Genomic DNA, 27,112 nt, shown 5'->3' with positions numbered 1-27,112 from the left:
CGGGCTGCGCCGCCAATAACAGTGAGTGGCAGCGTAATTGTCCACCTTTGAAAGGAACCATCCCATCCTCCGGAGCAGCTGCCGAATCATAGGTTGCCAGCTTCCCAAATAACGATTTATTTACCTTGATTTGAATGATTCCATACTGCAATCCCGTAGCAACTATGCCGAGCTGCTATTTACCTAGCTAAGAAAAGTATTCCAATTTCCAAGGGGCACCTGCGCTTAATGTAATTTTATCCCTTGCTGGGGTCCAGAATATAAATGGGCTCCGATATTTCCGCCTCTAGGGCGGCCCTTGAAAAGCTCTTAGTTGGGTCTTAAAGGGCAGAAATCGCATGTAGATGGCTTGGCGAGAATCCAGAAAGCAACGTCATTCTTCTCTCAAGGACTAAAGCAGATCGCAGCCAGGCCGGGTTTGTAATTAAATTGGCTTTTCTGAAAGGTACATTCGAGCATGTCAAAGACTCGATGACCTGTCTTTTAGATAATACGTCCTATACTGAAAATGTCCTACTGTTTAACATGGCTTGCCTTTCCTTTTAGTGCACAATCAGGAAACTTGAGGCGAGTGCTGTTGACATTAACCCCCCCGGGGTCCTACTTGCACCGTTCCAAGCCTCAAACCCAGGTCGCCAGCACGGGAGGTGGGTGCACTAACAAGGAGGCTAAAGACTGTAGTGTAGTGTCAGGAGTGAAGTTTACCTGCACAGTACTGACAATGCCAAGATCATGGGTTCAATTCCCAGGGAATTCAAATTCAAATGGAATGCAACGCAATATAAATGTTGACATATTAGCAAATTAAACACTCAGTTTGGGGTGGGATGCACTGAAGATTTAACATATTAGTTCATTACAACCATTAAACATGGTTTGTTATTGCTATTGCTAGCCGATTGCAGGTAGTTGTTGGAAAAGGGTACATTGTCATTATAGAGTAAGTATTTTACTAGGCAGAAATGTACATAGGATTGTCAGTCTTAAATGTGAATATCGTCCAAAGGTTATTTTATCCATGTGTAGGAGTACGCTAACACATAATGTTAGCCTCAAAAGCTAACAGATATGAACTGAAAGCTGCAAAGCTTTATGAGTACTGGTTTGACTGCATTGCAACACGTCTGTTCCTCTCACAGAAGTGAAAGGACTCTTGGATTTATCTCCCTCAAAGCGCAAAGGTCAAACGTGCCACCTGGTTTTCTCAGAATGACATATCAGCGTGAAGCAGCGCTCGCTTTGTTCCGACGCACGCGCTCACATGCGCTCCCTCCGTTCTGGTTGTACTCAAGACTCAGAATTATGTAACGGCTGTTTGGAGAGGATATAGGAGAAAGACGTTTTCTTGGCAAAAGCCCCCTGCGTGCTTCTCTTGCCTGCCACTGTTCTGCATCTTAAGTGGAGACAGAGCGACTCCTGCGTGTGTTATTTTTCATCAAACATTTCATCTCGGTTCCACGGCACATCTGCAGCGCAGGAAAAAGCTGTAGATCATCTCGCTGCCATTGTAAACAAACACAAAGGCAGGAGGCTTTGGTCACAGAAGACGTTGCTGTCTTCTCTTGGTGTCTCCGTGGATAGCAGCCATGATGGCAATGGCAGGTGTGTGCCTTGAAATGAGAGGCAATCACCTGATAATGCTGTGATTGTTATGCATCTGTGTGGAGCATTAGAGCGAGAGGATAGAACTGGCGAAAAATATTTACATAATGCTCCCACAAATGCATGCAAATGCATATGATTACTCAACACTGGCAGTGTACGCCGAGGCTTTAGGATGAATCTCACTAAATCTGTCAAGAACATGGCCTATTTATTCTTGTCACAAGTCAGATTTTACCCTAAAATCAAAAGACATACATAAGAAATACATCAGACATCTGTCATAGTATTTGTTGCTCTGCTGTAATATTAATATGTTATATATTTTAATCACTGTATTTTAAGCTATTAATGAAAATTAAGCTATACTAGTGACTCTTTAGGGCAAAAACGTATCATTAAATACTTCCTGTGAGGTAGGAAGTACCATCAGCTCAGTATTGTTCGTATACTTTTAAACGATACAACTTGGGTTCACCATTGACTTTAAATGTCAGCTCTACTGTCAGAACCGAAGTGGAAATAGTAGTTGAATTGTGAAAGCACCTCTGGCTGAATTTGCCGTAGGGATGGACGCTGGCCTCTCTCTGTGCGCTATTCAAAATGGCAGCTTGGACAGCAAAGAAAGACAAACACGAACTCATGCCACCTGGACTACACAGTCAAATCTGGCACTGACTTGAAAGCCAGATGTGTGTGTGCACTCGAGCTCGCTCACTTTACGGCTGCGGACAGACACATAAGTGTGTGTGACCGCAGGAGGAGTGTGTGTCCTTGATAATTGGACTGAATCAAGAGCCATTCACAAGGGCCTCCGTTGCCCGTAGCATACGGAGGGAACGGCGCCATTACAAGGGGCTCTTTAAGGGATATTACATTCGCTCATAAATAGAAATGGCCGCGGCATTGTTTTATGAGACCCCTCTGAGGTCTTTTGTCTTGAATCTGGTTTTAAACCATCAAGTTTTTAGTGCGCGTATAATCAGACGGCCCATTTTATTAGCGCAAAATCAGGACCCTGCGTTCTTTTCCACTCGCTTTTTGATGTGCATAATGACACGCAACTCACTTCACAATGTGCACATGTTAGCAGAGCTGTTAGCATGCTTATATCTCGAGTCAAAGGTGACTAAAGAGGTTACGAGAATGTTGCAGACAAGTTGTAGCTCGGTGTATTCGTGTTCACGCCCGATTGCGCCGTTATCAGCAGTTTGATCTCTATATTGAGGAACGCTCTCTGGGGCGCTTAATTGGGAGTTTTAATTGGACGTTCGCCATGGTTTCTTCCCTCACACAGACTCACTGGGGACTCCGATCTGGCTTCCTCCTCTGATTATCCAGCTTTAAAAAAAATCACATGCGCACTATCATCCTCCCAGTTGTTATGCAGCTGCATCTGTTTCTTTTCTAAGCATCTGCACGGTGGTTTCTTCATCGGCATGTGCTACTACCAGATTTTTGCGTTCTTGCACATAAACATGGTGCTGGCTGTCTTTCTGTCTTCGTTTCTCAGCACTGCAGATTTCATAATCATTATTCACATTAATGCGAGCGCATTTAATGCAGCATGCGCCTTCCACAGCCATGCTTAGTACTTGGCCGTTCCAAGTGTTTACGACTCTTCTTCGCCATTCATTTAGAAATATATTCATGCGCTAAAACGCAGTAGCGTCTTTCACGTGCTTGCCGCATTTAAACATGCCTATTATTCCTGCGGCCGCAGGGCATGCATCTTTTCGTGTACCCCAGTTTGAAATGCCAGATCTTTCAATCTTTCACTCTCTTTTCTCTCTGTCTCGTATCTCTCTGTTTCAGTGCCGAATCTGACATGTTATCATTAATAATGCATGGAAACGTGCAGGATTAGGAAGCCAGCCAGTCATGAGCGCAGCCCTGATTGCATCTGACTGCTGGTGCTCTCCATTAAAAAGAAAACACACACTCGTGCGGCATATCGCCATTTGCTGGAGGTAGCAAGAAAGATAGGAGATAGAACCAAAGATAAAAGACCTGGGCACGCATAAATGCACCGCTCGACTGACGGCCAGTGGTTGCAATGCTGGTATCCACAGGCGCTGCGTATCCTTGGCTCATAATGGCTTGGTTAAAAAAAACCTGGATGCTTTGGAGTTTGGAGGGCTGAGGTTTCACATCAGAACTGTTTGTACGGAGTGTGGCGCGATTTCTGCATCAGCATCCAATGCATGCAACACATTAAGAATGGCATGCCAAACCATAATGGCATGACGCATAGGTTTGTCACCAGTGTTTTTGCAGAGTTGCTCTGCACATAGTGTCGCTCCCCAACAAGTCCATAACATTTGCCTCTCCATACAGCTCAATTATTCATACACACAGGTCTTTGTGCATATTGCATGACGGTGCGGTTGAAGTGCAACTATTTTCCCAGCCTTTAAGGGCTAGCCAAGGTGGGGAACATGAATTGAGAGCATTCGATTAGAGAAAGACCTATATCCTGGCACCAGTAGGGTTCATAAACTTTTGCACCAAATTTTGCACCGTTGCTAACAAATGCGACCCAAATTGGCTCCCTTTGATGAATGCAATACGGTTGCATTGGTTGTTAAGGTTATTTGGGGTATCCATATCGATTGTTGCCGTGAAATTTCAAACCTTAACGTTCCTGACATGGTGAACGGGAGCTGCATTTGGAATCCGATTTGGACAGCCAGCGTCGTAAATCAGGGAGGACATATTCCTCCTCTTTGTCTGGGCATGCCGTGCCCGCTTTGGCCCTCTGGTTGCGGCGCTCCAAAGCCGAATCCCTCGACTGACATTTTCAATTGTTTATGTGGGGCGGAATTTCAAGTGTCGCCATGCAGGTTGACAGGAAACCCCAAGCTGACAAGCCAGCTGTCACTAGGTCCTCACTTGCACATTATGACTTCCAGGCTCTCTGGAAACGTAAAACGCCACACTAGAGGAGCACAAATAGCGGTGTAGACTGACACGGCGTGTGTGTGATGGCTGTGTGACACAATAGACTTATTATGAAAGTTTAAAGTGTCTCACGTGCCCTCTGGGGGGGAGAACAAGAGTGGACTGTTGCAGTGTGTTATGTCAGCACCCGGAATCATAAATCTTGGCTTCTTGGTGACATTTGACTGTTTTCAGTGTTTATGAAGGCTTTCAAAATGAAAATTATTTTATTTAAAATAAGTTTACTCATAACATCTTTTGGGTGGTTTATTTCTAATATATGGGGACAAAATGTTATAAACTTTTAATATCAGCCATTTGTCAGTCTGTTTAGTACTTCCTCAGCTTCCACTGTTGGTCCTTCACCAGATCCCCAGGGCACGAATTAAAAAAGTGCCAGCTTGGACTGCGACTTGTTTAAACACCCTTACTGAGTCACACAGGCCTGGAGGTTCGTCTACAGACGCCACAGTCACTCTTTACAGAGTCTCAGCGCTTCTTGTCAACATCTCTTTCATTCTCGACGTGATCGAGGACTTCCGAAAGCAACTACACGTGTTAGCGCGTCTCTTGCCATCTTGCCATCTGATGTTCTTGCCATCTTTAATTAAATGGTGTACAAGCACGTTCGCCGGGTTTCCGCCCCGCGTGTGTGAGAAACACAGCAACCCACTAGTCGACTCCCAAGGCAGAAAGCGGTGACGGGGGGATTAATCGCAATTTGGCTAAAACAAAGAGACGCCGTCTGAAATATTGATGAGTGTCTTGGTAATTACAAGATGGGCGGATAAGTAAATAATGACGAGATCCAGCGATAAAGCCTGACTAATTATGAGTTGTGTGAAACTGTAATTGGGAGTCTGAGGGAATGTGAACAAGCTCAAACTGAGCGTTCTGGTAAAGCGTGTAAATGGGCTTGATGGTTGACTGGTGAAACAATGTTAACATTTTCATGTTTATCTTGTCTGTCAGTGAGCATCATTACTCATCTGGATTCTCCTGTTTTCTCTCCTCCAGAGTGCCAAACGTCCAGCGTGCCGACCCTTCGTCTCCAGCCTGTGGGGCCGCGGCTCTCCAGCCAGGTCAGAGGTCATCTGCGACATGATGCCAGCCGGCCACCTGCCCATCCTGCTCTCCCTGAGCGCCCTGCTGCTGTCTCCGCTGCTCACCGGCTCCTTGGCCTTATGTAAGACCAGACTAAGAGTTTAAGAGTCAAGTTTAAGTCTCAAGTGTGTCAAAAGTCTAAAATAGTCAAGTTTTTTTTTTTTTTGAATTAAGAGAAAATGTCATGCAAATGTTAAGACTTCAAAATTCTGTGGTCAATGCTGGCCATTTTGGGTCAGCGTTGACATTTTCCCATTGCAAGCCCAATATTGGCTGATTCAGTGGTTGAGGGCGGCCATTTTGACTTGACATTGACGTATTACTATTGCAGGCCCAATAATGGCCAAATTAGTTATTGAGGGTGGCCATTTTGGGTCAACATCAGAGTATGTGAGCGGAGTGGAGTGGGAGCGGAGCGCGGAGTGGAGCGGTGTGATTTTTTTTTTTAATGGAGTGAGGAGCGGAAATTTTAAAAGTCGGAGCGTTGTGGTTTTTACTCGCTCCAAGAACGCTCCACTACCGCTCCATCACGAGTACAATTCATGACAACGACCCATAATATAACTGCATATATAGCAAGAATTCAGGTGTTAAACATAGCATATTTAGCTAGCTTAATAGAGATGGATCAATCAAATCAGAAAGAATGTGAAAACTAGGACGACGGCAATGGACATGAGCAGAAAGTTATAGTTTTCAATGAATTAGTTTGTTCTTTCAAGATACTGAATATTTTCAAGTGAAAGCGTGATTTAAACAAGTACAACACTTATTCACATGCAGTCGCTCTCTCAATAATGCATTCAAACAAATGTAAGCTTACTGTGGTACTTCATCTGTATATCCAATTTCGAATCAGATTTTCGAATCGTATTGTTATTATTATTATTATTATTATTATTATTATTACTATTATTATTATCACAAACATTTGCACTGCAAAAAGCAGCAATTATACCTTTTAATGCTGACTGACAACCATGTTAGCTTGGCATGAGGAAAAAAGCTTGCGCACTAGTGTTCCAATAAGCCACTTTAAAAATACACTTTCGTTTTATTTCTGTTATTTTTGTCTTTTAATATTCGTTATGAACAGAACTGTGGTATTTCAAACATACTGATATAGTTTAGACGCGGAGCGAAGGCGGAGCGGTGTTTCTGGTATCGGTGAGCGAGGAGCGGAGCGGGAGCGGGAAACTGTGAACCCGGAGCGGAGCTGGAGCGGAGCGGTTATAAAATGCACGGAGCGCGGAGGGGAAATTGTTGTCGCTCCACTCTGCTCACATACTCTGGTCAACATCGACATATTACTTTTGCAAGCCCATTAATAGCAGATAAAGTGGTTAAGGGGTGCCATTTTTAAGTCGACATTAACGTATTCCCATTGCACTGGGTGTGCAATGGTAATATGTTAAAGTTGACCCAAAATGGCAGTCGGCAGTATTGGCTGATTCAATGGGTGGGGGCACCCATTTTGGCTCAACATAAACTTATTGCTGTTGGCTGGCCAATACTGGCTGATTCAGTGGTTGAGGGTGGCTATTTTGTGTTGTCATCATAGTATTACCATTGCAGGCCCAAAAATGGCTAAATCAGTGGTTCAGGGTGGTCAATGTCTAACATAATTCTTTTGCAGGGCCAATATTAGCTGATTTAGGGGTTAAGAATGGCTATTTTGGGTCGACATCAATGTATTCCCATTGCATGCGAAATATTGGCTGATACAATGGTTGAGGGTGGCCATATTTAGGTTGACATTGATGTGTTCCCATTGCAGACCCAATATTGGCTGATTCAGTGGTTGAGGGCTGCTGTTTTGGGTCAGCTTTTACATATTACCATTGCACGCCCAAAATTGGCTGATACAGTGGTTTAGGGCAGCCATTTTGGGTCAATATCATCTCACTACCATTGCCTGGCCAATATTAGCTGATTCAGTGGTTGAGGGTGGCTATTTTGGGTCAACGTTGACGTATTGCATTTGCAGTAAAAATATTGGCCAACTAAGTGATTGAGGATAGCCATTTTGGGTCAACAATGACGTATTACCATTACACATCCAGTATTGGCTAATTGAGTGGTTGAAGGGTCAGTATCATTGTCCTGGATTCTCGTAACTATTACGCAACTGTTAAACAGTAGGGCTATTCTTACGAGCAGTTGTGAGAAGTTCTATCATCGCAGAGTGGCTGGTTCAACATTTGAAAGAAACTGTAAATCCCCTCAGGAAATGTGTATTCTTTAGGTCAATTAAACCCAAATCTAAGCTAATTATTCAGGACTTAATCAGCTAGTCATCCAGGCAAACCACCAACTAGTAGATTTTGACAGTCTGTGGTTTTGCACATTCGCACTTGTTTTATAATCATCAAAAACAAAATTCTGTGTGGGTTTAAGGATCTCCCCGTACACGTAGAGACGTGAAGCGCGAGATCACTGTTTATCGGATTATTTTGTCTCTCTTTTCCGCGTGTATATCTCTTCATCAGACGGATCGGGGCCTGCGCTGTCTTTTAATTTCCAAGGCTCGAAGTCAGGATTTGTTCTGCACCATTTCTCCCCTAAGATGGGTTTAGAGACGCATTAGGGAAACAAAACAAAGAGTCAAGTGAAGTAAAGAGGGGCGAGTGCGAGCGCGGGATGAAAGCGGAGGTAAAGCCTCCCCCTGCTGCTTTCAAGCCTAAAATAGGTGTAATTCAAGCGCTGCCCGAGAGATAACGTGAGAATGGGCCGCTGTCAGATACGCCACGTCTTTGTGTGCCCGACATTGTTCTTTTCCTCCTGTTTGTTGGTTTTGTAAGGCAGCCCAGAAGCTAATGTACGTCTGACGCAGTGAGGGTGAACAAAACTATTACTAGTCGTGGGTTGCTTGAACGCTACTATATGATTCACGTTTTATTCAAGTTCACGTTTGTAAAGGGGTGTTTACTTCAGATGCATTAAAAAATGGCAAAACATAACGCAACTTTGGATTTCCTGCAAAATAAGTTAAAAAGGTCTTTTTTTAACGCAGGTTTGGAATTGGTGCAAAATGTTTTTTTACATTTGTATACGTCCAAAATTTGACTATTTTTTGTGTTTGTGTACATACGTAAAACATATTTCTAGCCTTTTTTATATGATTAATTTCAAGATTAAGACTAAATTTAAGCATTACTTAACATTAGCAATAGTTCACAATCATTGACTAGGATTTCAATAACATGGAGTCAATTAAATATGGCGTCTTGTTTTTATACATTTGCATACTTGCATCCAAACATTTTTTTGTATTTGTGTACTTTCGCTCAAAATTTGGCTATTTGTTTTGTTTGTATACATGCGTCCAAAATTTGACTATTTCTTTGTGTTCATGTACTTGCGCAAAATATTTTTCTAGCCTTTTGTTTACAGTTAATTTCGCAATTAAGACTAAACTTAAGCTTTACTTAACATTAGCGATAGTTCACAATAATTGACTAGGATTCCAATAACAGGGGAGTCATTTAAGATATTAAGAGATTTAAGAGATTAAGAAATTTGTCCATTTTTCGTTTGTACACTTGCGTCCAAAATCTGACTATCCGTTGTGTTCATGTACTTGCGTAAAAAGTTTCTAGCCTTTTTTTTACAAGTAATTTCACAATTAAGACTTAACTTAAGCTTTACTTAACATTAGTGGTAATTCATGATGGTCAACTAATTTACTAGCCTTCCAGTAACCTGCTAGTCAATTAAGAAATTTGACCTTTTTTTTTTCGTTCATATACTTGACTCCAAAATGTGACTATTTTCTTTGTTTGTGTACTAACGTAAAATATGTTTCTAGTCTTTTGTTTACGACTAATTTCAAGATTAAGACTAAACTTAAGCTTTACTTAACACTAGCGATACTTCACTAGCCTTCCAATAACCTGCTAGTCGATTAAGAAATTTGCAATTTTTGCGTCCAAAATTTGACTTTTTTTGTGTGTGTGTGTGTTTACTTGTGTAAAATATAGCTAACTTCACAATTAAGACTAAACTTAAGCTTTACTTAACATTAGTGATAGTTCACGATAATCGACTAATTCACTAGCCTTCCAATAACCTGCTAGTGAATTAATTTGGACGTTTTCTAATTCGTACACTTGCGTCCAAAATTGGACTATTTTTTTGTGTTCATGTACTTGCGTAAAATGTTTCTAGTCCTTAGTTTATTACTAATTTCAAAATTAAGACTAAACATAAGCTTTACTTAACATTAATGATAGTTCACGATGGTCAGCTAATTCACTAGCCTTCCAGTAACCTGCTAGTCAATTAAAAAAAAATTGGCCATTTTTTTTTGTTTGTATCCTTGTGTCCAAAATGTGACTATTTTCTGTGTTTTTGAGATCCCTGACAAATTTGAGCACGTTTTGAGGCAGGAAATGCTGAGTAAAATCTCAACCAGAGACTTTAGCCTCCATTTGCTGTCTGTTTATGTTCAATGTAGTCTAGGAAAAACAATTGAGACATTAACGAGATCACATTTGTGTTTTTGTTTTATTATGCGCCGCCTATGACTGTAGGATATATAATTTCTCACTATCAATCCGTCTCTGTTTTGGTACCGAGACGCCCTCGGAACTGCTCTGCGTGTCTGTGTTTGTGTCTTCTGTGTGATTCAGATGTTTACTAGGCAGTGCACATCGTCCCAGAGCTCTAATCACTCCATCCCCCCCCTCAAACCCCTGGCCACCGAAACCCTCCTCACGGCGCCGTCTGATTGGCTGCGACATCGTCCGCTGTAGTCTCACAGGCTCTGATCGCTAATTACTGTCTCGTCAGGTTGTCGTACAGCACAGCCAGCTGAACGGGGGACATTTTGTTGTTGTTCTTTTTTTATATTCAGTGTTGGAAAAACTAATTGGGATGGTTTGTTGTGAACTGAAAGATTTTATTCTACTATTTTGGAAAAAATGTTAGCATTGAGATGTTAAAAGTTAGCAGTTAGCAACAGTTGCACTTAAAGTTATAACTGAATTAATTAAATGAACCATTTTAACTGTTCAGTGTTAAACCTAATGGAAACTGTAGGTGACTCTTTTTGGAAAGAAGCTAGCACTTAGATGTTAAACGTTAGCAGTTAGCGACAGCTCCGCTTAAAGTTACAAATAAAAATATGCTTTTTTGAGTGTTTAAATGAACTTTTGGCTATATAATATTACATCTTCTAATGTTTAATATGAGAATTTACAAACAGTGAAGCTACTCTTTTTTTGGGGGGGGGGGAGCTGTTAGCACTTTGATGCTAAAAAGTTAGCAGTTAGCAACAGTTGCACTTAGTTGCATCATAAAATAAAAATAATTTATTTACACAACCTGTTTAGTTGTTAAGTATTTGAAAGAAGCCTTTGTATGAGGATTTAGAAACAGTCTAGCTATTTCTTTGAGAAATCTGGTAGCACTTAAATGTTAAAAGTTAGCATTAACAGTTAGCGACAGTTGCACTTAAAGTTACACATAAAATTAAGCTCTTTTAATGGATATGTTTAAATAAACAGTTTTAGGTATTCACTATTAGACCTTTTAATGCTTTGTATTAGAGTTTAGAAACAGTCAAGCTTTTTTGGGAAAGCAGTTAGCATTAGCACTTAGCGACAGTTGCACTTAGGCATAAAAAAGTAGCTTTTTTTAACTGATTCATTTAAAATGAAGAGTTTAAGTTATTCACTATTAGGCCTCATAATGCTCTGCTTGAGAGTTTAGAAACAGTCAAGCTACTTTGTTGGGTAAGCGGTTAGCATTAGCACTTAGCGGCAGTTGCACTTAAAATTAGACATAAAAAGTAGCTTTTTTTTAATGGCTGCGTTTAAGTGAACAGTTTTAGCTATTCACTATTAGACCTTATAATGCTTTATATTAGAGTTTAAAAACAGTCAAGCTTTTTTGGGAAAGCAGTTAGCATTAGCACTTAGCGACAGTTGCACTTAGACGTAAAAAGTAGCTTTTTTTAATGGATGCGTTTAAATTAATAGTTTTAGCTATTCACTATTAGACCTAATAATTCTTTGTATGAGAGTTTAGGAACTGTCAAGCTATTTTTTGGGAAAGCAGTTAGCATTAGCACTTAGCGACAGTTTAATTTAAAAATTAGATGTAAAAAGTAGCTTTTTTTAATGGATGCATTCAAATTAACAGTTTCAGCTATTCACTATTAGACCTCATAATGCTTTGTATGAAAGTTTAGAAACAGTCAAGCTACTTTTTTGGGTAAACAGTTAGCATTAGCACTTAGCGACAGTTGCACTCAAAATTAGACGGAAAAAGTAACATTTTTACAAATTCACTATTAGAACTCATGATGCTTTGTACGAGAGTTTAAAAACAGTCAAACTACTTTTTTGAAAAAGCAATTAGCATTAGCATGTAGTGACAACTGAATTTAAAATTAGACACAAAACAGTAGCTTTTTTAACTAATTCATTTGAATTAACAGTTTTAGCTATTCACTATCAGACCGCATAATGCTTTGTACAAGAGTTTAGAAACAGTCAAGCTACTTTTGGGGGGGAAACTGTTAGCACTAGCACTTGGCGACAGTTGTACTTAGACATAAAAAGTAGCTTTTTTAATGGATTAATTTGAATTAACAGCTGTAGCTATTCACTATTACACCTCGTAATGCTTTGAACGACAGTTTAGAAACAGTCAAGCTTTTTTGGGGGGTAAGAAGTTACCACTTAATTGTTAAAGTTAGCACTAGCACTTAGCGTCAGGTACACTTAAAGATACAAACAATTTTTTTTTTTTTTTTTTTTTTTAACTCACTGATCAGATTTCCTTATGGAAATTTTAGGATAGTACAACGCTGTGACGGCTAGCATGGCGCTAAGCTACGTGTGCAATACAACCTGACATAAACATTGCAAAGTTGCCTAGCATAGGTAAATCAATTTTCCCATTTGTTTTTCTTTGAATATCTTGTTTTCCTCAGAAGTGCGTCTAATTGTGTATGTAAATTGGGTTGTGATCTGTTTTGTATTGACGTTAAATGTTTTTTGTTCTTACGAACACCTGTTTAAAGGCAACGTTCAGCCCACACACGCTGTCCAGGTGGATTTGTGGTCGTTGTGTCGTACAGCTGCGCCGCACACGGGTCTTTACTTAGACACACACACACACACACACACACAAAGAGAGTGGATGTCACCTCTGCGAGAGGTTGCCAACTGCATGATGTCATCCTCACCGCCTCCCTCTCGCTCGCTCATGCTCTCATAAATCAACATGTGGAGGAGACGTTTTTAATCAAAAAGAAAAAAGGCCTGTGAATAAATCTGGCCTGTGGTAATAAAGCTGGGGGCTTGTTTGTGTGTGTGCGCAGAAAGTCCAGCGGTTTTACATTTACACGATTAGCTTTTGAGTGCGCACACACACGCGCGCACACACACAGTCTCAATCCTTACTGTAGGACTTGCTGGCGTCAGATGAATAAATACTAGCATATACTAGATAGTGTGTTTGGATGTCTAAATTATTATTTGCATTCGTTTTTAAATCTAAAATTAAAGCTCTTATAAGTTATGCCTTCAGATAGCATTTTATGACAGCCATTTATCATATTTATCTTCAAAATAAGCCTTTTGATTAAAAATGTTTGTTTTATGATCATGCGAAAAATAATTTCAGTCCAGTGTGTCTTATTAGCATTATTTCAAGCAGGCACTCTTTAATTCATATCCTTCAATTTGGGATGAGGCATCAAATGAGGGTCTGCTTTCCCACAATCCTCCGCACAAGCTCTAAAAACAGTTCATTTAGCTTGGGTGTGCCTCTGTCTGACCATAAAACACCCAATCTGAACCTCCCTAACCCCCCTGAAAAACCTCCAGACACCCTGTCCAGCGCCGCGCTGACCGGACCGAAATATCCCTTGTCGAAACTGTACACCGCAATCTGCACAATGCTGGTCCCACGTAGTGCCATAAAAATCACTTTGTGTTTCTGCAGCCTCTGCGTATTATTGCTCAATAACACAGACCTGTGTTATTCTTCCATTTTGAGTGTTTATGTTCGGACCGTGTGCTTACAATGATTTCCTGTGGCTGTCGCTATTTCAGGAATCCCGCCAGAGGCTCGGTTGTTGTCGATCCTCAGAGCGGCGCTCTGTGCATCGTGATTTTTTTCGGGAAGCGGCGTGCCGTAGCGTTTAGCAATCTCCTTAAGTGTCCGCGTGCCGCCCGCGCCCTTGCCAGCTCCTCTCCGCTTTGATTGAGTCGGGCAGAAAGTGACGCGAGCGATTTCAATAATTTATTTTCCCTTTGAAGCTTCCAAGTGAGAGATTTCAGGCCCCTGAGGGGAAAAAAGCCCCCCCTCGTCTTGTCTCTTTAAAGTTATCAGCTAAAAGGCCCGAATGTCCCTCATTACCTGCTTCGTACAGTGCTGAGGTTTAACCTCCCTGACGCAGCTCGATTGCCTAAGTAAATCTCTGATGCTCTGATGCTCGGGGCGGCATCCATCTGCGGACCACGCTGAGGCTTTTTCTGGATGCTTGTTAAAGGACTATTTCACCAAAAAAGAAACTCCCTTGACTTCATTGCGTAGAGCACCAAAAGAGACGTTTTGATAAATGTTCATGCTGCTCCTTTCCAAGAATTGTGAGCTGGGCATGTCAAAGTCTAGAATCGACTAAAAAACACCCGAAAACTAGTCTGTATGACTAATGCCATGTATCCCAAGTAAAATTTGCAAAGTTTTACAGCAAATTACATCATAATTCATAAGTTACGTCATAAGTTTCTTGACGGAAATGACTTCTGTTTCTTTCCACTTCTAATGCAAATCTATCATATGACTTCAGGAGACTTGGAATATAGTGCACAAGTCATTTTTATGTTGTTCCAAACCCATTTTCTCTCGTAGAGCAACAAAAAGACGTTTCGACAAATGTTCATGCTGCTCCTTTCCAAATAATTGTGACTAGGGCATGTCAAGGTAAAAAAAACAACAAAAAATCACCAGAAAACTTGTCCGTATGACCTAAGTTCTTTTGTATGCAAAATTTTTAAAAATTTATTAGGTTATTAGTTTATTAAAGCAAATAGTGACGCAATTTAAAAATGCTGATGCTTTAAGTTTCTTGCATGTTAAGTATGAATGTGCAAAAGTACAAATTATATTGCAGATTTTTGTCAGAAACGACTTCCATTTCTTCCCGTTTCTTACGCAAATCTATCGTATGACTTCAGAAGACTTGGAATATAGTGTGCAAGTCCTATATGTTGTTCCAAACCCATTTTCTTTCGTAGAGCAACAAAAAGACGTTTTGACAAATGTTTATGTTGCTCCTTTCCAAGAATTGTGACTAGGGCATGTCAAGGTCAAGAAACAACAAAAAAGCACCAGAAAACTTGTCCGTATGACCTGTGGAACATTTTTCAAGTTCTTTGTATGCAAAATTAAAAGATTTAGTAGGTTATTATTTTATTAAAGCAAATAGTGCCGCAATTAAAAGCGCTGATGCTTTAAGTTTCTTGCATGTCAAGTATGAATGTGCAAAAGTACAAATTATATTTCAGATTTTTGTCAGAAACAATGTGTTTCTTTCTGTTTCTTCCTGTTTTTTACACAAATATATTGCATGACTTCAGGAGACTTCTCCAGAGGTCTGCAAAAGAACAAATTATATTTCAGATTTATGAAGAAAAAGACTTTCTTCCTGTTTTTCATGCATCAGAATTAAAAAATGTTGATACTCCGAGTGTTTTGCATGTGAGCTGTGAATGTGCAAAAGTATGATGGTTTCTTTTCTCACACAAATCTATCATACTGCATGTCAAGCTCAAGAAACAACAAAACTCGTGCAGTGTATTCCAAGTTCTTTGTATGCAAAATGTTACAATTTATTCAAAGTCATAATTAAAAACACTAATGCTCAAGTTTGAATGTGCAAAAGTACAGATTATATTTCAGATTTATGAAGGAAACAACTTTTTTTCCCATTTCTCACCCAAATTTATCATACAACTTTAGGAGACTTGGAATATAGTGCGGAATATAGTGTTCCAGACCCATAAAACTTTTTTTCTTTCGTAGAGCACCAAATTAGACATTTCAACAAATGTTCATGCTGCTCCTTTCAAGAATTGTGACCAGGGCATGTCAAGCTCAAGAAGTGACGAAAAGGCATTAGAAAATCTGTCTGTATGATTTTCAAAGACTTTGCATGCAAAATATGTAGAAATTTAGTAAATAGCAAAAATATAGCAATTAAAAACATTAGTGTTTCAAGTCTCTTGCATGTCAAGTTTGAATGTGCAAAAGTACAAAATACATTTCAGATTAATGAATCATAAGACTTAATTTTCTTACCGTTTCTCACACAAATCCACCGTATGATTTTAGGAGACTTGGAATATAGTGTGCAACATAGTGTTCCAGACCCATAAGACTTCCTTCTTGCGTAGAGCACCAAAAGAGACGTTTTGACAAATGTTCATGCTGCTCCTTTCCAAGAGTTGTGACAAGGGCATTTCAAGCTCAAGAACTGACAAAAAGGCATCAGAAAACCTGTCTGTATGACTTTTAAAGACTTTGCATGCCAAATATGTAGAAATTTAGTAAGTTATTAGTTTTATTAAAGTTAATAGCGCCACAATTAAAAACATTGGTGTTTCAAGTATCTTGCATGTCAAGTTTGAATGTGCAAAAGTACAAAATATATTTCAGATTTATGAATCATAAGACTTAAATTTCTTACAGTTTCTCACACAAATCCACCGTGTGACTTTAGGAGACTTGGAATATAGTGTGCAACATAGTGTTCCAGACCCATATGACTTTTTTCTTTCGTAGAGCACCAAATTAGACGTTTTGACAAATGTTCATGCTGCTCCTTTCTCAGAATTATGACTAGGGCATGTCAAAGTCAAGAATTGGCAAAAAGCCATCTGAAAAGTTGTCCGTACAACTCATACAACATATTCCAAGTCTGCATGCAATATGTGTATATTTAAAAAGTTGGACACTAACTGTGCAGATTTCTGCCGTTTTGACATGTTTGTGTTGTGCTTTTCCAAGTAAGCTCAAGCACCATAAAAGCCTTGGACTTTTTCTCTTTTTCTCTCTCTCTCTCTCTCTTTGCATGCAAAATATGTCCAAATTTGCCTTAATAAAGGAAACATTATAATTAAAGATGATGCTCCAGATCGTCCTTATGACTTATGACTTGATGTATATCAAATCTAAATGTGGAAAATAAGTGCAAATTCACAATGTTTTTCTCTATTAAGGCAAATAATGTCATAATTAAGAAGATGCAACTCCAGTTTGGACATAAATTTCTGCTGTTTCTCATGTCAAGTTTAAATATACGATGAGATTTCAGATTTACCATAGAAATGACCTTAAATCTATTGTATGACTTTGGGAGACTTGTAATATGAAGCACACATTGTATGTACATTTTTGTATGGAAAAGCAGCTTGAACATTCTTCAAAGTATCTTCTTTTATGTTCTACACAAAAACTAAGTCAAACGTGTTCGGAAACACACAAGGGTGTGTAAATAAATCTTTTTAAAGTCTTCCAGTAGTTAATTTGACCAGCAGATGGCGCCTCGCTGGATCGCGTCACCTCCACCTGCTGTATATACAAACACACACACACACTTTCCCGGGAAGTCCAGATTAATCATGAAGCAGATTAGCAGGCTCGGATTTACTGAATGTCAAAAATGATTATTGCATGTCACCTTCGTGATCCTGCATCACCGGCTGAGCCCTTTACCCGAGTCCCATGAGCCCTTGCGTCGATAGATTAAAAAGGCGCTTTCTTTTTTAAGTCTGCGATCGATTGGCGAGCAAATACGAAGGGAACGAATCGTTTACGGATACCGGAGTGTCCACATGTATTACATGTGCCGAAGCGAATATTTGATGATTTAGTTTGTTTATTTGATCTATTGACGCTCGTTTTAGTTTGTTTATTGTTCTCATTTGCATAATTGATGTCACGGCTACAATTAAAAGCGGTCAGCCGTTAAATTCAAGCCTGACTGACATAATGATGTTGTTTGTGTCGTCTGTTTCTCAGTTAGCGACAGTGAGATGTTTATTCACCGCCATTTGGGATTTAGTGTATATCCAGCTTGGATTTTTTACCTTCACATCCGTCTTTTACAGCTTTATCATGATCTGATCTTTGTAAATGACTCCTGAATGCTCTTCTGAGATTCTCGTAGTCCACTCCTAGGACTTTACCCCCGGAGCGATCGCAGGTGTCCGTTTTTACGAGGCCTGTCAACAAGTAGCAATCGCCAGAGGACGCTGCAAATCACATTAGATTGTTGCAATTTCCTCCTCGCCTCAGTGGCCCGGCCGTTGCAAAATTGGCCTTATTGTTGAACTTAATTTTCTAAAGCTCTCAGTAGACTTTGACTTGCTCACCCCGCACCTGCTAAACATTTTCTTATCCACAAACAAGCGGCTCTTTGGGGTCAGCTTGGAGCTTCGTAATCAGTGGTAATTGTAGAAATATGACAGGAGGATTGTGGGAAGAGGACAAGCACAGCGGGGCAAACTCAAGTGACTCCCTGTTGTTGATAGTTTGCGTACACTTTATCACCCATTATGTTCATTTAAGTCCTTACGTTTCTCCTAAAATGTGCACAGAGATCTCAAAATGAATAGTCTGATGAGCTGATGATGATTTGCTCTCCACTTAATTTCATTGATGTGTAGGATTAATGTGAGATTTCAGTTGTTGTTTTTTTTTCAATAAAAATTTTGCTAAGCGAGTATTAATAATTACTTTTATTATAGATTTTTTATTTCTATTTTTTATTTTTATTTATTTTAGGAGAAAAGCTTGAAAAGCTGAAATCTCCATTTTCTATCCACTTAATTCTCGTTGTTTTCTAGGAGAAATAATTGAGATGTTTAAGTTATTTTAGTTTAGTTTAGTTTTTAACTTAAATTCTGATGAGCTGACAATAATATTTTTTTATTATTATTTATTTGTTTTCCCAAATATAAGCAAATGTAATTAATTTTAATCACATTTATTTTATTTTTTTTTTTTGATGATTTTTTTTTGTAAAGTTAATGCTAAAAAAAATCTATATTCTGTTTTTTTTGTCTTTTTTTTTTTTTTTTTGCAAAGCAAATGTCCTCATTTGAAATTATTAAGATGTTATTTAGAGCTTTTATTTATTTATTTATTGCTTTTTATGGTTTTATGATCTTGTAACCTTTTTATTTATTTATTTATTTATTTATTTATTTATGCATTTTTTATCCTGGTAAGTTAATGATAATAGAGATTTAAAATTATACTATATTTTATATTTAGATTTATTTTTTACAAGAAATAATTAAGATGTTATGTAGACTTTATATTTATTTATTTATTTATTTATTTATTTGTTTGTTTGTTTGTTTGTTTAGTGCTTTTATGATTTTGGTGATTTTTATTTTATTTTTTTATATTAATTTAATGAAAATAGATATTTTAAATTGTAATATGTTGTTTTTGTAACTTTATTTGTATTATTATTATTATTATTATTGTCTACACAAAATAATTAAGATGTTATTTAGACTTGTTTGTTTATTTATTTATTTCTGCATTTTTTAAAATCCTGGTAAGGTAATGATAGTAGAGATTTTAAATTATAATATATTTTGTACTTTTTTTCCCCCTTTTTTTGTCTATAAGAAATAGAAATGTTATTAAGACTTGTATTTATTTATTTATGTATTTTATGTATTTATATATTTATGTATTTATGCTTTTGCTATTTTTTTAAATCCTGGCAAATTAGTTATAATAGAGTTTTTTTCTGTTTTTTTTTTTTTTTTTTTTTTTTTTTTTTTTTTTTTTGTTTTTTGTTTTGGTCTACAAGAAATAATTTAGGTGTTATTAAGACTTGATATTTATTTATTTATTTATTTATCTTTTTTAAATCTATAAGTATATATATATATATATATATATATATATGCTATTTATTTTTTATTTTTATTTTTAGATTCTTATTTTTAAGTCTGAAAGATAATTATATCACAGACACCGGTATGTTTTGCCCGAACGCAGTTGTCCTGCTCTGCAGTAAGAGATCTAAGCGACCCGCTAAGCGCTAACGATGACCTCACGAAAACATCTGCACAAAAACCACACATGACCTTTACCGCCATCTGTTTAGAAATCTCTTCTGAGTCGATTTAGTTGCTCGCAGATGCTCCACAACTATATTTTTGAGTTACGATTTGCATTACCCCATATAACTAGATATATATCTTTTTTCTGTCCTTTTATCGTTCCTGCACGCAGCGGGCGAAAAGAGAAACGCTCGGCCCGCGTGTTTCCATAGCAATGGCCCGCTCTGAAGTCAGATCTGTTGACTGATAGGCGTGTTGGTTTCATGTGGCCGGAGAAAGAGAGAGAGAGAGAAAAAGAGAAAAAGTCCAATTGGGAGGATGAAGCGCGGTCGGACGAGGCCCGCAGAGACCATATGAGAAGCAGTCGAGCACACGGCCACAAATCTCTGTGTTCAAGCAGCCGAAGCTAAACCTGAGACTCAGTGCTTTTCCTCTCGCCTCCGTCCCACACTCACACTCGTTTTGTCGTTGCAAGACGCACATCTGTTAAACGTGCAGGTGGCGTTTTTATTCAGTAGAACAGTAAAGAAGATTTGTAGCTGAAAATGTAATCCTTGGTGATTCATAAAATGCAAGTCAATGGGCACTGGCTCTTTGTAAGCCAAAAAAGCACATGCAGGCAACACGAAATGAATCCCCGATGATATATTGAGGTCTTATGAAGAGAAACGATCAGTTTTGATTCTTTTGAACTGATTCTTTCTGGTGAACTAGATGAATCAGTTCACCAAATCGGACTGAATCGTCTCAAACGGTTTGCAGCTCAAATATCGTCAGGAGCCATGTGTATTCATTTTGTGTTGCCTGCATGTGCTTTTTTTTGACTCTTAAAGTGCTGGTAACCATAACAAAAGTAATCTTGGATGGCCTGAGGGTGGTTAAATGAACAGTAAATGTTCATATTTGGGTAAACTGTTCTTCTACAAATCCCTCTTTTCTTATTTTGAGGATGTCAATTTGTTGATTGTGTTGCTGACGATATATTGAGGTCTTATGAAGCGAAACGATCAGTTTGTGCAAGAAACTGATCTTTACTTACAACATTATTACTTTAATCCAGAGCTTCAGACAAACAGTCCAGAGTGATGTCTGGTTCATGAACGAATCATGATTCTTTTGAACTGATTCTTTCTGGTGAACTAGATGAATCAGTTCACCAAATCGGACTGAATCTTCTGAAGCAGTTCACGTCAAACAGCACAGATCTACAAGTTACTCAAACAAAACTCACTTTCAGACGCCTGACAGTCACTCCAACTCAAAATGAGTTCAATTAAAGCGTATCTGTTTCGGTGATGAATGAACTGATTCGGTGCTTCAACTGAGTCATTGAAAGTTCGACTTGGACCAAAGACCAATGAGCTGCTGATATGCGCATGTGTGAACCGAACACTTGAATGAAGCAGTTCACAAAAACGAATCAGATTCTGTTATTTGTCTGAGGCTCTGAATTACAGGTAATAAAGTTGTAAATAATCTTCAGTTTCTTGCACAGACTGATTGTTTTGCTTCATAAGACCTTAATATGTCGACAGGAGCCGCTCGTATTAATTTCGTGTTGTCTGCGTGTGCTTTTTTGACTCTTAAAGTGCCGGTTAGACTTTTGCCATAATAAAAGTAATCTTGGATGGCGTGAAGATGGTTAAATTAAGAGCAGAGGTTCATTTTTGAGTGAACTACCCCTCTACAAGTCCCTCTTTTGTCGTTTTGAGGATGTCAGTTTGTGTTCCTGATGATATATTGAGGTCTTATGAAGTGAAATGATTGGTTTGTGCAAGAAACTGAAGTTGACTTACAACATTACCTGTAATTCAGAGCCTCAGACAAATGTTCGAGAGTGATGTCCTGTTCATGAATGAATCATGATTCATTTGAACTGAATCTTTTTAGTGAACTAGTTGAATCAGTTCATCAAATTGGACTGAATCGTCTTAAACTGACTTGTAGACTGATCGTTTCATTTGTATTCATTTTGTGTTGCCTGCATGTGCTTTTTTACTCTTAAAGTGCTGGTAACCATAACAAAAGTCATCTTGCATGGTATGAGGGTTGTTAAATTAACAGCAAATGCTCATTTTTGGGTGAACTACCCCTCTACAAGTCCAGTTTGTCGATTGCGTTGCTGACGATTACCTCTAATTCAGAGCCTCAGACAAACAGTCCAGAGTGATGTCTGGTTCACAAATGAATCGTGATTCTTTTGAACCGATTCTTTTTGGTGAACTAGATGAGTCATTCACCAAATCAGACTGAATTTTCTGAATCAGTTCATGGTTCAAGCAGCACAGATCTACAAGTTACTCAATCAAAACTCACTTTCACTGTCACTCCCAGTCAAAATACGGCGTATCTGATTCTGTGATGAATGAACTGATTCAGTGCTCCAACTGAGTCATTGAACGTTCGACTCGGACCAAAGACCAGTGAGCTGCTGATATGCGAATGTGTGAATCAAACACTTGAATGAAGAGGCCAAATGAACGTTTTTATCGTTTCTCATTGTTTATTTAAAAAGGTGAGTTGATTTAAGATGAATTGATTCACTTTGTATGCTTCAGACATGTAAAACATTCACATTTCACATTATTATTTGCTGCTTTATTGATCTAATTGCATAAACGTTACGTCATTGCATGATTACATGTACTAGTGAATTGAATCAAACTGTCCAAAAGAATCAGTTTGCAAAAAAGAATCAGATTCACTTATTTGTCTGAGGCTCTGGATTACAGGCAATAAAGTTGTAAGTAATCTTCAGTTTCTTGCACAGACTGATCGTTTCGCTTCATAAAACCTGAATATATCGTCAGGAGCCACTCGTATTAATTTTGTGTTGTCTGCCTGTGCTTTTTTGATTCTTAAAGTGCCGGTAACCATTGACTTGCATATTACGAATCACCAAGGAGCAAGGTTTTAGCTAACAAAATCTAATTTGATGGCCCGAGGGTGGTTAAATGAACAGGAAATGATCATTTTTGGGTGTCCCTCTACAAGTCCCTCTTTGACATTTTGAGTATGTCGATTGTGTTCAAAAGCAGGTGCTTGACTTGTATGTAGATGTTGGTTTAGAGCGTGAACGCCGCAGATGTTTACCTGAACATGTTGCTCACATTGATTTCTCAAATTACAGCCACTCAGGACATTATCCGGCACCGGGATCCCCGTAATTGGCTCTTTGAGAGCTAAAGTGCGCGTGATACCGAAATGTTCCTCTTTACCCTTTCAGATAAGCCTCAATCAGCGGTTGAAAGGTGGCTATTTTAAAACAAGATGGGCGACAAGTGATGCTCTCTCCCCTTCCCTAAACGCCGCTGATGGGCTGCCATTTTTGCGCCTGCGTTTTTCTAATTCTCGATATAATGGAGCTCTTTTTTTTTTTAATATAAGCCCCGAAAGGTCTTTTTTCTCCGTTGATTATGGTGTTAGTCATCTAACCGCGTCTGTCACCCCGAGCCTCCCATTATAGGAGTCTCTCCAAATGGAGGCGGCAGAAACATGTTATTGGAAGCGTTTCGAAAGTCCTGCAGCTGTTAATGCGACAGAAACAGTCTGAAAGCAGAATAATGCATGAGGAGGAAGACAAGTATGGTTTTACCCTCAGTTATGATGAATTATTGACAACATATCTGCCATAAAATGAAAGTGAATAATATATGTATATATAGTATTAGTTGTAATTGTAGTAGTAGTAGTAGTTATTCATTTATTTTCGTATACTTTTTTCCATAAATTAATTAATAAATAAGTTGTCTTTAATACAAAATTTCATTTTTAGCAATATTAAATATATTTAAAATATTTTAGTATTTTTTTTATTTAATTTTAAACTAAAAAATGTTAACAAAATGTAAATAAATAAATACATCAAATCTATATTTTTGCTTAAAGTAATAATAAAATGTGGTCTTCGTTCTGGAAAACTTACCTGCTATTGTATTATTTTATTATAATGTAATATTTCTTATTTTATTTTATTTTCATAAGTGTGTATTATTAATATATTACTATTAATATTAGATTTACAATTACAATTACAATAAAGTAATGAAGTACAATAATAATAATAATAATAATAAAATAAAAATAAATTAAAATCTATTTTTACCTTAAAAGTTACCTGCTATTTTTTTCTTATAATAATAATAATAATAATAATAATAATAATATTTAATAATAATTATATATATATTATCAGATATTATCTTCATTTCTTTTTTTTAATAATTTTTTTATTTATTCATTTTTATAATTACCATAATATTATAAATATATTATCATTAATATTATATTTTCCTGTGGGTTTTTTTTCACATGAAAAGAGTACATATTTAAGTAAAAAGTTACCTGCTGTATTTTAATTAATTTAATTAGCTATTATTAGTATTTTATATTTATTGTTAATATTTTTGTTTTAGTATGTTATGTATTATAATTAAATAAAAATAAATAAAATAAAATAAAATAAAATCTGTTTTTCCAGTTACCTGCTATTAAAAAAAATAAATAATAAATAAATATATGTGTATATATATATATATATATATATATATATATATATATTCTGTCTTTTCTGATTTTCTTGTTTAAAAAATATATATATCTTAATATATGACCATAATAAACTGTAATGAATCCCTAAAAAGCTTTCTGCTTGTAATGTTACCTACTGTATTTTAATTAATTTAACTAGCTATTATTAATATTTTATATTTATTATTTATATGTTTAATTATATTATTTATTATTGCTTCATTATTACTTATTGTCATGTACTACAATAAACTAATGAAGTACAATAATAATAATAATAATTAAATAAAAATAAAATAAAATAAAATCTATTTTTCCCTTAAAAGTTACCTGCTATTTTTTATTTTATACTACTACTACTACTACTACTACTACTACTAATAATAATAATAATAATAATAATAATTATTATTATTATTATTATTATTATTAATAAGAATTATTATTATTAATAATAATAATAACAATAATTATAATTATATATATATATATTTCTGAACAAGTTACCTGCTATTGTATTATTTTATTATAATTAAATATTTTATTTTATCTTCATTTACATACATGTCTGTATCAATATTACGATTAAGAAATTATAAATCATTAATATAATATTTTCCTATAATATTTTATTTTTTTTAACATGAAACAAGTACATATTTAAGTTTTATTTTAATATATATATACTTTTTTGTTTTCTGTCTTTTCTTATTTTCATGTTTAAAAAATACTATAATAAATTGTACTTTTTCTTCTATATATATATATATATATAAATGTTTTCTGTATTTTCTTATTTTCATGTTTATAAAAAATGATATTAATATATGACCATAATAAACTGTAATGAAGTATAATAATAAAATATAAAAATAAGCATATATATCATAAACACATGTACCAGTCAGATTATATCATATCGACCTGAATATTTATACCGATGCAGTCATAAAACAGATAATTACAGCTTTAAATCTAATTGTGTAACCCACATCATATAGTTTGTGCACACACCTGTAACCGGGCATCAGTTACTGCTTTATTACACCATATGCATTTACTCACCGTTTGTTCTCCACATCTGTGCTTGTTTGCGCTGTCAGGACAATGAAAAGCGTGTTAATTTGGTATTGTTTCTCCTTCATAGCGTGGCGTGTACCGTAAACACCTGCTCTGGCGCAGAAGTGAGTCTGGATGAGTGGAAAGGTTAATTGCGCGAGTGATCCTCTTCGTCCGGTGAAGTAGCGCGGCTCGTCAAAGCTTCTCTATTACACTCTGGAGCGCTCGTCAAACGCGGGTGTCACAAAATCCATACGCGCGTGTGGCCGCTGACGGTCGCGGGTAAAGCGTCGATACGCTGCCGGCGGGAACGCGTGACCTCGGGCTACGTACGGTACGCGAGACGCCTACACCGCAGAGGTTAGACTATAACCTCAACCCATCAGTCACAACTGGTTTTGAAGTACATCTGTAACCCTTCACATTTTAGTCCTTTTCAACTCTTGGACTCTTGGTTAAATGATTGATTGAGGACTTTTGGCCTTTTGCTTGCTTTGGTCAGTCAGTTGACTGTTTACAGACTAAAAAGAAAAGCCTGGGCTGAAATAGCGAGCAATTTAGATCTGGCTTTTTTGCCAGTGGTAGATTCGTGCATGTTCTGTCATACATTTTTCATACTTTCTAAAGTTTTTATATCACAAAGATTATTTCATGATTATTCATACAGAAAAGGAAAAAATGCATGTTCTTAACAACATGCTCTTGCCCAACCTATTATTAATTTAACACTGCACATTTATTTCTGTCATTAAGAATTTATATTACCATTAAATATTTGATTAATATTAAAAAAAAAATATATATATATATATATATATATATGTGTGTGTGTGTGTGTATATATATATATATATATATATATATTATAATGCTTAATATTTGATACAATTTGTAAAAACAAATGTAGTCATTTATTTTATTTATATTGTAATATTATTTATATGTAATTATATAGCTTTTTACATTTTATTGAATGTACTTTTTATTATTTTTATAATATCGCAATATAGGAGTCAATTTTAATTACCCCAAAAGCAGATGAAAATCCATTTTATTTTTATTATATTATATTTTATTTTATTTTATTTTATTTATATAGAGAGAGTAAAAATAATATTAATTTATTTATTAAGTATTTTGTTTACCTTTTTATTATTTAAAAAGTAACAATAAAAGTATTTCAAATGGAAAACCTTAAAACTTCAAGATTCTAAAACTACTTTTTATTATGATTTTTATTTTTATTTTTATTATTTTGGCCAGGATTTCTCAATTCCTCTTGACCTTTTTTATTTAACTGAATATTTTAATCATTATTTCAGATTTTTTAATATATATTTAATGCAGTTTTTACAAATGTAATTGTTTGTTTTATTTATATATTATTATTATTATTTCTATGTTATTATATACATTTTTTTTTTTTTAATTTTCTTATTATTTTTAGAATATCACAATATAGGAGTCAATTTTAATGACCCCAAAGTCAAATGAAAGTTTGTTATATGTTATGTTGTTATGTTATGTTATGTTATGTTGTTATGTTATGTTATGTTGTTATGTTAGCTTAGCTTAGCTTAGTTCAGTTTAGTTTATAGAGAGAAAGTAAAATTTTTATTTATTTATTTATTTAGGATTTTTTTGTTGTGTACCTTTTTATTATTTAAAAAGTAACTATTTCAAGCTTGAAGATTTTAAAACTACTTAACTTTTTGCCAAGATTTCTCAGTTTCTCTTGAGCTTTATTTACTTTATTTTAAGTTATTATTTCA

The 27,112-nt window shown here is 36.5% G+C and overlaps 1 protein-coding gene across 1 annotated transcript in view; it reads left to right on the top strand.

Moving 5' to 3' along the window:
• ptprsa (protein tyrosine phosphatase receptor type Sa) overlaps positions 1-27,112 on the top strand; it is a 246,800-nt gene that overhangs the window by 107,351 nt on the left and 112,337 nt on the right. Inside the window, exon 4 of the mRNA XM_051094491.1 lies at positions 5,560-5,728. Coding sequence (XP_050950448.1) covers positions 5,644-5,728 — 85 coding nt within the window. The 5' untranslated portion in view covers positions 5,560-5,643. The remainder of the gene's footprint in view (positions 1-5,559; positions 5,729-27,112) is intronic.

Source organism: Labeo rohita, chromosome 22 (assembly GCF_022985175.1).
Source record: "Labeo rohita strain BAU-BD-2019 chromosome 22, IGBB_LRoh.1.0, whole genome shotgun sequence".
NCBI classification, from domain to species: Eukaryota; Metazoa; Chordata; class Actinopteri; order Cypriniformes; family Cyprinidae; genus Labeo; species Labeo rohita.
The sequence above is the reverse complement of the archived record's forward strand: the minus strand, read 5'-3'. Positions and strand labels throughout refer to the sequence as shown.